Source organism: Euleptes europaea, chromosome 10 (genome assembly GCF_029931775.1).
Source record: "Euleptes europaea isolate rEulEur1 chromosome 10, rEulEur1.hap1, whole genome shotgun sequence".
Taxonomy (NCBI): Eukaryota; Metazoa; Chordata; class Lepidosauria; order Squamata; family Sphaerodactylidae; genus Euleptes; species Euleptes europaea.
This window is the reverse complement of record NC_079321.1, coordinates 35,536,076-35,550,455: the sequence shown is the minus strand read 5'-3', so window position 1 is coordinate 35,550,455 and position 14,380 is coordinate 35,536,076. Positions and strand designations below refer to the sequence as shown.

The window sequence follows — 14,380 nt, the reverse complement described above, 5'->3', positions numbered from 1 at the left end:
ATGCTTCAAATAATGAAGGAGTGAAACAGCCCAGTATAATAGCAGTGGCTCCTCAGTTTTTCCATAGTGGGAGATCCGCTAAAGGACAATACACTTGTACCAAATATAATACATATTCTACTTAAATATTATGGTTTTTGCTCCATTACCCATGTTATAGACATGGGCTCCGATTCAGCTGAGTGAGCCCTAGCTTCACACATTGCTCTTAGCTGTGATAGCACTAATCCCATGTACCAATGGAGTAAGTGGGTAAATTCAGTTTTTCCAGGGATTGCCAGCTTTGATCATTTGGCTAAAGGTGAATTTGTGGTAAACCACAGGTACAGATCAATAAGTTAAAGAAGCTAGGAACTATGCTGGGAACCACTAGCAAACCAGCAGCCTGCTTTCTAGAATGTCAATATATTTGGACCAGGGCTACAAAGCTTAGTAACTGGTTGCAATATATTCCCTGATGCATGTAAAAAGAATAGTAAAACAAAGATATGAATCTTTTGTTTCTTTCTTTAAATGATTAAAACCCACATTGTGAAGACTTTGTCAGATAACTTAACATAATCAGGCATAACTGCTAGGGATTCATGAATATACACATTTTAGATCTTAGTGTTGTTTGTTGTTTTTTCAAGGACTCCTTAATCCTTTCCCAAGCTTTTTATCATAAAATCTGAACTTGGATTGTTCTTCTAGGCTAACATTACATTGTTTTATGCTGGTTTTATCCATTTTACCCATTGGGATAGATTTTTAAACTTCATTAAAATGAATTTGTTTATGTGAATAACGTTTCCACATTCCAGAAAGTGAATGAGCTGACATTAAGCTCCATTGTTTTGGTTTCTCTTTCTGTGGCAAACCAGAAGAAGGAATGTGGGGGCTTAAATGAATCCTATCTTTACTATATTTTAGTTTCCAGTATATATTATTTCAAATTGAGTCTCCTGATTCATTGAGAATGAATGCTTTCATATCATTCTTCTCTTTTTCTTTTTCAAGAAACGAACTAACCATATGATTCAATTGTGACCTGATTCAGTTAATCAATGTGACTTAATTTGCTTTAATCAGGACAACTTTGTTTTAATCTTTTTCTGCAGACACTGAGATATGCCTTCCCACCCTTCAGTTGCAGAACTGTCAGGGATCTATCTTCAAAAAATAGTATCAATTGAGAAAACATCACTCACCCATTTTCAGACACTAGCCTTACAAGGATATGGCCAGTCAACATTATCAGCAATACTAATACAGATCCCAGTGGGACACTAGGCATGAACCTCCAAGGGAACATACCCAGCAGATATCTCATGTCACAAAAGAAAGAAATCGATACAACAAAGGAATGTAAAAAAAAAAGCAAGAAGACAAATATAGGAGATGGAAAAATTAGACAGAATAGAACTGCAATAGAAATGTGACAGATGACAAATTACGAAAGAAACACACTGCTGCATAAACTCTGACAAGCAATCAAACAGGGCTGAATCCTTTCTTCCAGAAAAAACTTGGAGGAGAAACTTGTCTTGTGCTTACCCTGAAGAGTGCCATGCAGATTAATAAAATTATACAAAGAGTAAAAAAAAAATTACTCTAGGAACAGGTATCCACATAGTTAATAGTTACCCGCCCTGAGTCTGGCTTCGGCTGGGGAGGGTGGGATAGAAATCTAAAATAATAAATGAATGAATGAATGAATGAATGAATGAATGAATGAATGAATGAATGCTTTATCAAGGAACAAGAAGGCGAGATCATTTTGTTTATGGTTCACTGGGAAAACAGAACGTAATTATGGATGACAGCACAAATGTTACTATACAGATAGATCTGACCAGTTCCTGGAATTGCTTTTCACTTGATTTGTTATTTCTTTAAAAAAACAACCTCAACAGACATGTGTGTGTGAAGCGCCGTCAAGTCGCAGCCGACTTATGGCGACCCTTTTTGGGGTTTTAATGGCAAGAGACTTACAGAGGTGGTTTGCCAGTGCCTTTCTCTCCACAGCAACCCTGGTATTCCTTGGTGGTCTCCCATCCAAATACTAACCAGGGCTGACCCTGCTAAGCTTCCGAGATCTGACAAGAATAGGCTAGCCTAAGCCATCCAGGTCAGGGCCTCAACAGACTTACAAAATTAGAAACAGAAATTAATTTTAGTACTTCACTCTGAGACAATCTAACTTTAAGACATCAAACCATATAACAAAAGCAAACAAATAAACTATATAATGCCCCTGTTGAAGCAATCTAAATCAGCAGAGTTAGTAACTCTTATTTTGTTTGTCTTTCTCTATCATATTAACATCACTGGGTGAGATGTACAATATGTTTTGTTGATATATAAGGGAGAATTAAGCATACTTCCTTTCCATCCCATTTACATCATTAGAGCTTCATACAAGCTTGGGATGGATTGGTTCTGAATACTACTACTACTATTAATACTACTACTACTACTAATAATAAAAAAGCCTGAGTAGTACACTGACCAAATTTTATTTTGTTCAGCCTAGAAGTTGTTGCTAATTTTAGTCTTATTTTAAATTCATAACATGCCAAGAAGATATCAAATGTCTTTAATTAAATCCTTGATTTCCTCAGTTCAATTAACTCAAAAGAACCCGTTTTGCTGTAAGAATATGAGCAGTCGCTCTCAAGTTAAACACAGATGAAGACCACATTTAAGACCACATCTCAAATAAATCATTGCAGTTTTATTCCAATGGGAAGTGCTAGTAACTACAAATGTTATTACAGCAATCAACTTTCTTCTACTTAACAGGAGGACCCAGGAGATCAGCTGGAGAATCAGTGGGTGAATTCCAATATGTCCCCTGATCAGAAAGTTTGGCAAGTTTCCAAAGTATCCCAGAGAAATAAATCACAAAAAATGGTGAATGCCTCTGAAAATGCTGCTTTACTGATGTAATTGTTAACCTCCTATATTAAAACACACTGCAAATTCATTCCTCCAGTTGAAAGTAGTACACGCACAATTTTGTACACTGAGGACAAGTCAGGCTGCAATCAGTTTTAACACTACAAAGTTACTTGCTTCTGCTGAAATCAACAAAATGGGCATATATTGAACACAAAACAAGAAGTGAACATGCTTCTGTACCTTTGGCACCATTTGTAGCTTCACCCAAATGTAGTTGAATTAAATATCACTAGGCAGTGCTGAAGGACATCAAGTTAATTCAGTCTTTAACCATGAACTAGTTATTATTATTAAAGTTATTATGGTTACTAGGGCTATGCACAATTCCCCCCATCCCAGTATTTTTTGGGTTCGGGTTTAATAAATGCAGAACTTTTTAAAAAATCTAAAAAAGCTGAATATAAGAGATTTAGCATTTCTGAATAATTGAAATTTTTTGGGGTTTAGTAAACCTGAACCTGAAAAATACACAGTGCGGAGCTGAACGCTGGGCTCCATGTAGCCCAGTGTTCAGTTCCATGCTGCCTGCCCCCTTCGAAGTCCACAGACTTTGGAGATGCAGGCAACGGGGATCTGACTCATATTCCCCCCCACCACAGCTGTCTTTGAAATCCATGGACTTTGAAGGGGGCAGGTAGAGGCAATCTGAATGCAGATCCCCACCCCTGACGCCTCCAAAATCCATGTAGACTTCAGAGACAGAAGGCAGCAGGGATCTGACTCTGCCAGCTGGTAAGTAAGGGGGAGGGGGAGGAAGGGGGAAAATGGCAGAGGGGCCAGCATGATTTGGGGTTCACTTTTTTAGCTCCCTTTTATTGCCACCGTTTTTTTTTTAACGATAAAAGAACCCCCTGAAAAATTCCGGTTCAGCTTCAGCTGTATGCACACCCCAATGATTACTATTGTTGAAAGACTTCAGAGGGGGACTATAGAGAGCTGGAGAGAGAGAGAGAGAGAGAGAGAGAGAGAGAGAGAGAGAGAGAGAGAGAGAGAGAGAGAGAGAGAGAGAGAGAGAGAGAGAGAGAGAGAGAGAGATTCTCACCAGGATTGGAGGAGCATGCCTGTTATATTGGGTGCTTTGGAACACAGGCAGGATGGTGCTGCTGCAGTTGTCTTGCTCGTGGGCTTCCTAGAGGCACCTGGTTGGCTACTGTGTGAACAGACTGCTGGTCTTGATGGACCTTGGTCTGATCCAGCATGGCCTTTCTTATGTTCTTATGTTATGTTCTTATAGGTCAGGACCTAATCCTTCCTTTCTAGTTTTCTGCTGCGATCCCTCTGATGTGTAGATTGCTGCTGTCAGGGAATCTTCCTTTCTTCTGCCTCACACCTTCTCTCTCTCATTTCTCCATCTTGCTACCATGAGAGCAGCACATGCTTCCTGCATCTCCATCCATTCTAGTTAGACTGGATTAGAATCCTGTCTTTACTCTAACAGCCCATTCCTGACCTTGAGGGCTGAAAGTGCTTAGGAGGAGTGCAGGGGCCTGAGCCAGCATCTGTACCCCTTGCACTGGCAAGACTGGCATGGTTGCTGGCGTTGGGCCTCTAAGGTCACCCTCCCTAATGGCTTCCCCAAGGGTGTTCCTGGGGCCATCCAGGGGATGAGCCGCCTTTAGGTCTGTTCCATCATGCCCTTCAGAGCAACAGAGTTTTATAGCTGGAAGCCATATTTTATACCAGATTGTTCAAAAATAGCAACTAAATCTATCATTGTGATAGCTAGATTTATGAAAATAGGAACTTATCCAACTCTTGTTCTGAAATATCTCATCTTAACATCTTTCCTTGCTTTTCTCTTCTTTTATGGCGAGGACAGGTTCTTTATCTGCAACGGAAGATGCATAAATCCAAATTTTGTATCTGGATTAGAACCAAATTTTGCAAGGCCCTGGAATGATGGTTGTATTTCTATTTGGTATTTCACTGGCAGTGCAAAATGTACTGAGGCTGCTATAGGCTGCTATGAGCTGCTATGAAGCTTTCCTGCTATACAGGCAGGTAAGACAAATTTTAATGAGATATGAGGGAATGAGGGGGTCAACTGATATCATGAGCCTATGCTGTATCTTATTGTTTACAAGATTAGAGAAAGCCAGAGCAGACTCTCATGAGCTACCCAGCTACCCAGCACACTTTATCAACACTTCTATGCAAAATGTAAACAGAGATGTGACAAACATTATTTCCCAAAGGCTTTTAGTTAGCTCTTCCTGCCTTCATCCTTTCCACATAAAAAAATTCAAGGTACGGTAAATCCACAGAATCACTACTTAGACAATTACACCAGGGGCTGAATGATGGGCTTTTCTCTCCCTCTCTGCCCCCCCCTTTAAATCCAGCTTGATGAAGATTTTCGGAGAACCTGATAACTTGCATGATATGTTGTGATATTTGGCTGATCTTACAAAAGCTATTACATGGATTTTATTTTGGGATTTTGCTATGGACCAACATGGCTACCTACATTTTTGGTCTGCTTAGAAAATTTCTTGATTTTTAATAAATTATGATGGCTAGTCAATTGCTTTCTAGTGTTTTGAATGATTTAATGTGTTTGTATCACAAACACCGATGTTGTGTGCCTATGCCTCTAAAAATGAACACTTCTGAATGGTTTGCAATCTGATCACTTATCTTACCATGCACAAGAACAGGATGCATGTCTATGAATTCCAGCACAGAAAATAGTTGTGTGAATTTTATCATAGATCCCTACATTTTAGAATACATCCTGGAAGTTCCACAGACACAATACTGTTAAAGATATAGATGTATGGAAACAATAATTCACCATGAGGGGTGTCATTTCTTTATAGCATTTCTGATAAACAGTCCCTACAAGATCCAATGTAGTGTATGCATGCACTTCTTGGTCAACATGCCCTAACTCATGTAAAAATGATGACCTCATGAGAGTATTCTGAGACAGTTTTTGAAAGAGAGATCTTTTTAAGCAGCTTGGGGAATTTGATGGTTATTATGGTCATACTCTTGACTTGCACCCAGAAGACTGGACAGCAGGTACATATACTGATGCACTGGTGTAATGTGTGCCCAAACCAACTAGCTACAACAAAGAGAACTGCTGCATTCTCCATGAGCAGAAGCTTCCAAATCATCATCAGCAACTTCATATAGGGTATAGCGCCACAGGATAGACTCAAGGGTATGACAATGTGAATGAAAGTTGCCAGGTTTGAACCCAACAGCAAGGGATATAGCCTGCTCTCCAGAATCAATTACTATTCCTAGTCATCACAATGCCCAGAGTCAGATTCTGAAATACTTCAAGGCTGAACCAGGTGTTGCTGGAATGCAACTGACCAGGTGTTGCTGGAATGCAACTGACCAGGTGTTGCTGGAATGCAACTGATCTCTATGGGCAATAGGGCTGTCGATTTGGTTCGACCTGAACCAAAAACAGCCGAATTTCCCCCGATTCGGCGGTTTTTCGGTTCGGATTGAACCTAACTCAAAAAAGGGGGGGAAATGGGGAGCCGAATTCAGCGAGTTTGGGGTATTCCCAAATAAATTCAGTGAATTCGGGCCCTTTAAACATATCTGCGCCTTCCACCCGCGCGCCTTCAGGGAGCTTCTCTGAAGATGCGCGGGGGGCCCTTTAAATAGATCTGTGCCTCCCGGCCAAGAGGTGCAGATCTCCCCCCCCGCCCGTCTTCAGGGAGCTTCCCTGAAGGCGCGCGGGGGGTCTTTAAACAGATCTGCGCCTCCCGGCTGGGAGGGGGAACAAACAGATCTGCGCCTAACAGGAGCAGATCTGTTTAAAGGGTCCCCCCGTGCCTTCAGGGGGCTTCCCTGAAGACACACGGGGGGCCCTTTAAACAGATCTGCGCCTCCCGGCTGGGAGGCACAGATCTGTTCCACCCCACCCCCCCGCGCGCCTTCAGGGGGCTTCCTGAAGGCCCCCTGAAGGCGCGCGAGCGGGAAAACAGATCTGCGCCTAACAGCCTAACAGCGCGCCTTCAGGGAAGCCCTCTGAAGGCAGGCGCAGGTGGGGGGGGGAACAGATCTGCACCTAACAGCTGTTAGGCGCAGATCTGTTTAAAGGGCCCCTGCGCCCAGCTGGGAGGCACAGATCTGTTTAAAGGGCCCTCCGCGCACCTTCAGGGAAGCCCCCTGAAGGCCTGTGGGGGGGGCGAATTTTCCCCCAAACTCTGGATCTCGCCCGAATTTCAGGGATCCAAACCGGGGCAGTTCGGACTTCGGCACGGCCCGAATTTAAAAGGGCCGAATTTTGCCGAAGTCGAACTGTACCGAATTTTTTTTTCAACAGCCCTAATGGGCAACACTGGTTCCTGCCATCATTTTTGTCCACAACACACTTATTATGGCCATCATTATGTCAGTTTTGACTATATCAGATTTCAGATATATGCAGTGCCTGGTCACTGAACACTGAACTCTCCCAGGCTAGACTGTGGGGGAAATTAGCAAACTCCTCTATTGACCGCCAGCTCCTTTGGTTAATTCATAAGCTGTATCAGAATAATACAGCATAGGTGAGATGTGGAAATAGTGGCCAATTAACCAAAGGAGTCAAAGTGAACAGAGGTTCAAGGCTGTCTTCTGGCTCCCTTTCTTTTTAATTTATACACAAACAACATTGACAGCCACCTCTCAAGTGAACTTTTTCACCCTCCTCATTTGTCTGGACACCTGTTTCAAATTTGTTCTGTAAAGATGATGCTGTGTTGATTTCATGGTCTTATGTGGGTTTAAGATGTCTACTTATAGCGCATTCCTGAGCAGAATGGCTGCACCGGTCATAGGAGGCAGCACAGCTGTGCTACCTCCAAAGGAGTTTTTGCCCCCCCCACTGGGTCCGAAACTTCGTTGGGCCTTAAAAATCCATGCAACCCTTCATAGCGTTGCATGGGTATCTTGCCAAAATAAAAAAGGGGTGTTCCTGGCCCGAAAGGACTTTGGAGGCCACCTAAAGGTGGCTCCTCCCCCAGCCAGGTGCCAGAACGCCCCGGGAATGCTCTCCTGGGGACAGCATCATGAGGCTGTGCCGGTGTCCCTGGGCCGCGCTGCCGGAGCAGTGTGGGGAGGACAGCGTCCAGGCCTCCCCACCGGCGTCCAGGCTGCTCTGCACAGAGTAAGTGGGACGGCCACCAGTGGCCATTCCACTTATGCCGGCGCAGCCCTTTTTCGCCTCCTCTTTCGGTGAAAGAGCTCAGGAATGCACTGTAAGTGTGTTTGTGTTTTATTGTTCTCAAGAGTCCTTAGATATAAATTTTCAAAAGTATTTTGTAAAGGTGTTCTATCTTGTCATTTTTCCTGGAATATAGATGGCCACTTAATTGAGCAGGTTAATACATTTTTCTGTCTGGGTGTTCTCTTCTCTTATGTCCTGAACAGGTCATATGACTGCTGCCATGAAGCTAGTATCTGTACACTCAGCAGCCCTCCTGAGATCCTTTCAGACCTCAGGAGGCAATTATATACCTGCTGCCATCCAGGCATTTAAGGCTAAGGTAGCCCCGTTATTATTATTTGGTGTACCATTGGCTATTGCCAAAGTTACTGAGAAATATGATTCCTGCTTAATTTCATTTTTATGTTCCATGTCCAACTTGCCAACATGTATCTCCGATCCAGCAATTTGTTTGGAATTTGCAGAACCATCTTTGGAAGCTAAAGCTTGGGTTGCAAAATTTACTTTTAGATTGAAAATTCTCCATTTTCCATGGGGGTGCTATTTCCATTCACTTGTAAAAGATGACTTTCGGAGTTCATGGCACAAATTAGTTGATGATAGATTACAGAGACTGAGTTTGCGTATTGGGGTTCTGAAGAAAATGGAATATCCCTCTGCATGTAAACTGATCAGATCTAGAGAGTTGCACCTTGACAAATGGAGCACTGCCTGTAGAGTGCGTAGGGTATGCTCCTTGTACCATCTTGGCCTTCCACGGACCCTACCTGCTAATTGTCAATTTTTAACTGTCCCCAAATATAGAATACTTTTCTCCAAAGCCAGATTAAACGTATTACCACTGGGGGAGTTAGCAGATAGGTTTTCAGGGATCCCTTTTTCTGGACGATTTTGTGATTGTAAATCACCGTCTGGCATGCTTTAATTAATTGTAAAAAGTATGATCTTGTCAGAGATAAAGGGATCACAGTATACATCCAGACCTGCTCTAAAGCAAGAGATAGTTGCAAAGCTATTGGCTGATATTGATCCAAATGTAATCCTTGTTGTGGCAAGGTTTTTAATGACACTTCTTTTTAATTGTATATTTTAGATTTTGTATTTCTATATGTTTGGTTATTTCTGTATTGAATTTGTTGAATTTATTGAATTTGTTTTACTCATGACCTCTTGGTTCATGAGCATAAAGAACAGAAATAAAGGAATAAAGGAACACTTGTGAACACAATCTGTGAAGAAAAATAACCCCCCTGGTGCATATTGAGCTGTATGATCACAATCTTATAGTAAACATAACTTTCATAAGATCAATAAAATCTGAAAGTACCTGAATATATTCTAGAGAACTCCACCGTACAGAGGTCAGATCTCCACATGCAGTTCCCCTGACATATTAGACCATATTATCCAGATTAGAGTGGACTGCAAGGAGAAATCAAGACCAATCAAGGCACTCCAAGTGGAATTTCCTTTATTTATTGAAAGTGTCTGCAATCCAGACCAATTTATATTCAGTCTAAAATTTGGCAAATCATATCTTTTTGAGGTCAAGATTTCTGCCAAATCAAATAAAGTTATTTGCAGCTAGGGAAATGGCCTCTCTTTTCTCTAATAAATTATTTGTTCGGTGGTTGCAATCAGTAAAATAAAAATTCATTAGGACAATACAAGGGTTTGCATCTTTGTGTTTCTCTGAAGCTCTTTTTAATAATTGAACTGGGTTAGGCCTTTTTCTCACCAAATAATGTTAGAATGCCTCACTTCATGATGAAGAATCCTACCCTTGCCAAAGCAAAATGCTCAAGGAAGATTCTATTATGATAAATAAGTTGAAAATTAATTTAAAGAGAATAATCTTTTGTTTTGGGTTGAGTGACACATTAGGCAATCAACATAATCTATATTTTTATTTGTATAATATTGCAGCATACAGATTGCCATTGATACAATTATATCTGTTAGTTTATTCAATATTTCTGTCTGAAAGTCTTTCTTATTCCTGCTTCATACAGAGACTGCTTGCTAAATCCCCAATGTGGCTGCTTTTACAAGCTAGTAATACCAGGGCTATTCTTAAATTTTCCAAAGCAAATTTCCCAAGCTATAACTATCTACTGATCATCTCTTCCACTGCCATGAGATTGGCCAGTCCACCAGCTGTTTGGGACACCAAATCAGCAGAGTAGACAACTAGGAGGAGACAGCAGACGTGCCTGTCATTGCTTCCCAGACACATGCTACCTCCTGAAGCCTGCCTTGGATCCTGCAGGGAAAACACAGGAAGCGATGCCCCCCACTAACTCATGCCACTGTCACATAGTTCAAGGTGGGCCACAGAGCACGGCTCTGGAGCTGATGGGGGTAAAATGGGTGTGGACAGTCTATACTTGTGCCTCTGCTGGTCAAGTTCAACAGCTCTGCTGCTGTAGAGCTCCTATGCAATCTGCATTGGGGGCAGGTAGGAATAGTATGGGTGCCGCTGTGTCCAAAGCATGGTGTGAGCTGTAATCTTCCCTGTTCCGGGAACATAAAGGCAACTTACAGCCAAGCTGCATGATTCCCTCAATGAGGCATATACCCCAGCAGCTCGAGGATAGGGAACATCTGAGGATAGGACAATTGTACAGGGGAAAGGATTAACACCCAATTCAGGGACCCCCCTTAATTTCTAGTTACCAAAAGGAAATGTATTCAAGATTTAACCCAAAAAATGGTCTGAAGATACAGTCACCAGTCTTCCAGTTGAGCCTTATCTAAGAAATGTAAATAGCTAAGGCAGAGAGATATCTGTGGAACTCCAGGCCTAGATCTAGTTTGCCTCTGCATATGTGCCTATTTTTTTTAAAAAAACTACAGGGCTAGACTTATAGGCAGAACAAACTACCACCATGTACAGTCTCATCTACTTATGCTCCTCAAGGTAGACCTAACATTTGTGGCAAGTTGTTACTCAGCTGACACTAGCTAGAAAGAAGAAAATGTAGCTGCAACCTTGTAATGAAGCAGCACGGGTATACTGCCTTATTCCTGGCCTTCAGCAGGAGAAGGAAGCCCCTTTTTCCACTAGTGGCAGGCAAGGAACAGCCAAATAAAGCTTGAGGGCATTGTCCTGCTCCATGCTCCTTGTAGAGAGGGAACTACTGCCACCATGTATTCTCCAAGCAAATTCACTTGCCATTCTATTTTCACTACTCCATAAAAGCCAGCTAAAAGGTCCAAAAGTATGTTTGTGTGACATTGGGTGGTAGAGGATGAATTGTGAACCAAAACATTTGCTAATTTTAAAATCTGTTCCAGAACACATATTCTGAAAATGTAGATATTCTGAGCATACCTTTTTTCTCCCCATAAAGTTTATGTCTAATTTATTTTGCTAGGTTTCTTTTGAACTAGTCAAAGATACTTGTGCTCATGAACCCTCCAAATCCATGGCCATGGCCAATTCAGGTTGCTACAGATAATGGAACAGTGAGAGCTGCAGAAGAATGGCTAATAGAAGAAGTGAGATCGATCTGCACAGGACAATCCAACTGAAACCTATACCCTATCTTTCCTGGCATACACATGGATGGACACACACATGCCACAGATGATAACAAAAGTACTCATTTTGTCAAATGTTATCAATAAATATAAAATATGTGATTCTAGCCATATGTTTCTCAGTATAGGACGACTGAATTGTCTTCCTTTACTCAAAATACCCTGTCATTCTTTAGCGTTTCATTTCATACCGCTTCTACTGAACTATAACACATTTATTCAGATTCCTCAATTAAAAAAAAACTTTTTAGTAGTTAACCATTATTTTATACTTGTAATACAAAAACTGAGCTTAACTTTTCTCTAGAGCCAGTTTTGATACAATATGAAGAAATACGAGAGAAATGTACTCATCAGTGAAGTTCATACTGACCAAACACAGGAGAAAGTTTTTAAGGACTTACTTTTGGTGATCTCCGAGAACTCTTTGTCCAATGGATTTTAACAATGACTCTGGTCGGACTGCTACCTTTGGTGATGTTTTGGGGCTAGTGTCAGAATCTCCGCTTTCCTCATCTCCCATGGCTTTAATATAACTTCCGCTTCTCATCCTTCTGCAGGGAATCTCCTCATCTTTACCACCAGCAGGGTACCCTCCCCATTCATCTTGAGGCACCTGGTACAGCATAGTACAAGCACAAAATAGGAATACATTTTACAAGCTGGGGGCCTGTGAGGAATTGCAGGGGAAGGGGAATGATTTAAAACTGTGCCCCCATACCCAAATATCCTTCCTCGGAATTCTATATCCTGTCAGGGGCTCAAGCAGGTCAATTTTTCTCATCACTGGTTCTTGTAGGTTATCCGGGCTGTGTAACCGTGGTCTTGGAATTTTCTTTCCTGACGTTTCGCCAGCAACTGTGGCAGGCATCTTCAGAGTAGTAACACTGAAGGACAGTGTTACTACTCTGAAGATGCCTGCCACAGTTGCTGGCGAAACGTCAGGAAAGAAAATTCCAAGACCACGGTTACACAGCCCGGATAACCTACAAGAACCAATGAACTCTGACCGTGAAAGCCTTCGACAATATTTTTCTCATCACCTTTTTTAACCAGCCCCATTTTCGTCAACAATCTATTTCTCCTGGAGCATACCCAGTCTCTGAACTTTTATGCATAGGTTGTTTGCATTGCTGCCACCCCCAGACTACTTCAGGGCTTTGTTTTCACTATGCATGTTTTCTCTGACCTTTAGAAGTCAACTCGCTCTCTCCTCACATTTTCCCCACCTTTTCTGGATGCTGTTTTAGCCCAAGTTAAATGTGTGCATCGATCCCAAATAGATTGGCATTTGTGCACATAGTTGTTCATTTGGGTTTCTCTCCCCATGCCCACATTCTTACTTTTCCCTCCCACTTGTCTTTCCCCTTCAACTAACCCCTCCCAGCTTTTTTTTTTTGAGAGTGCAGGATTAGCAATAGAACACAGGAATAATCACAAATGATCTGGAGAGGCTGCTTATTTCTCCACTTTCCATTTAGCTTGTCCTCTTCAACCACGACTTTCCTATTTTAATTTTTTTTTGTTGGCGAGTACAAGATGAGCGATAGAACGATGAAATAGTACAAATGTCCATGCGAGTGTTCTTATGTCCTCTGTGTTCAGATAAAGAGAACATATTTAATTGAATGGTGCATTGGTGTACATTTCTCCTTTTTGGTGATTTTGGGTAGAATCATGGTAAAGTAGGCATGTGGAATTGGACCCTTTTCCCGATTTCATTCACACCTCCATCAGTTAAATGAAAAAGTGGTTACTTGGTTAAGTGAAAATGAGAGAATACCACCATGGGGCTGGTGATATGTTAAAAAAAAATCGCTACAGCCAATTGAAAAGCAGTATTTGCAGGGGGGAGGGAGTCATGTGTAAGCCAACATAAATGCCTTTTTTTGCTAGTGATCTATCGCTAGAGCGCACGAGTGATTAAAAAAAGGGCTGCATAACAACATCGGTAACCACTCCCATTGATACAGAAGCTCTGTATTTTCCCTGGCCACATGCAGAAATTTACTCCCAAGTACTCTGGAAATTGATTCGGGGGGTGGGGGCAGGGAGCCACTGTGCAGAATGATTTGAAAATGCCACTGCAAATCAAGAAAGCAGCATATCCAGTGGAAACAATCCATGCACAAAAGGCCTTTATCAGGAAATTGTGGGGTTTTCTCCTTTGAGTTAATTTATAAAGTCATATTTTTCTCTGGATACCTGTGGAATTCCCTGAGCATGTGACAACTTCTACCTTCTACATGGATGCTCTGATTTTGTTGCTTTCCAGAGCTTATCATTAGATACAGTGATAATGGTAATATATATCTTTAACAATAAGCATACATCATGAATAATAGAAAGCTTTCACCATTGCATAAGGAGACAACTTTGCCTGGCCTTGTAGACATAAAGCTCTTGAATTTGACTCAGGGTGAATAAAAACGACCATTTACATAGTGGGAACACAGCCCATTGGTTATATAACAACATGAGGAAGTAGATATCTACTGTGTAGCCAGTGGCATACAATGGGCTACATACGGTCCATGATAAGTTACCACTTATTAAATGAATATCTTTATTCACACTTTGGCAGCCTTTCAGAGAAGCCAACAAACATTAAGACCCAGGAGACGGGCGTTTAAAGATAAGCATATCACAATCTATAACTACATTCCATAATGCAGTTCGCATAGTTGGAGTGATGTTATTGATTAGTGGCCAAGC

At 41.6% G+C, this 14,380-nt stretch overlaps 1 protein-coding gene across 1 annotated transcript in view; it reads right to left on the bottom strand.

Moving 5' to 3' along the window:
- DLGAP2 (DLG associated protein 2) overlaps window positions 1-14,380 on the bottom strand; it is a 345,317-nt gene that overhangs the window by 64,339 nt on the left and 266,598 nt on the right. The window contains exon 5 of the mRNA XM_056856455.1: window positions 12,070-12,281. Coding sequence (XP_056712433.1) covers window positions 12,070-12,281 — 212 coding nt within the window. The remainder of the gene's footprint in view (window positions 1-12,069; window positions 12,282-14,380) is intronic.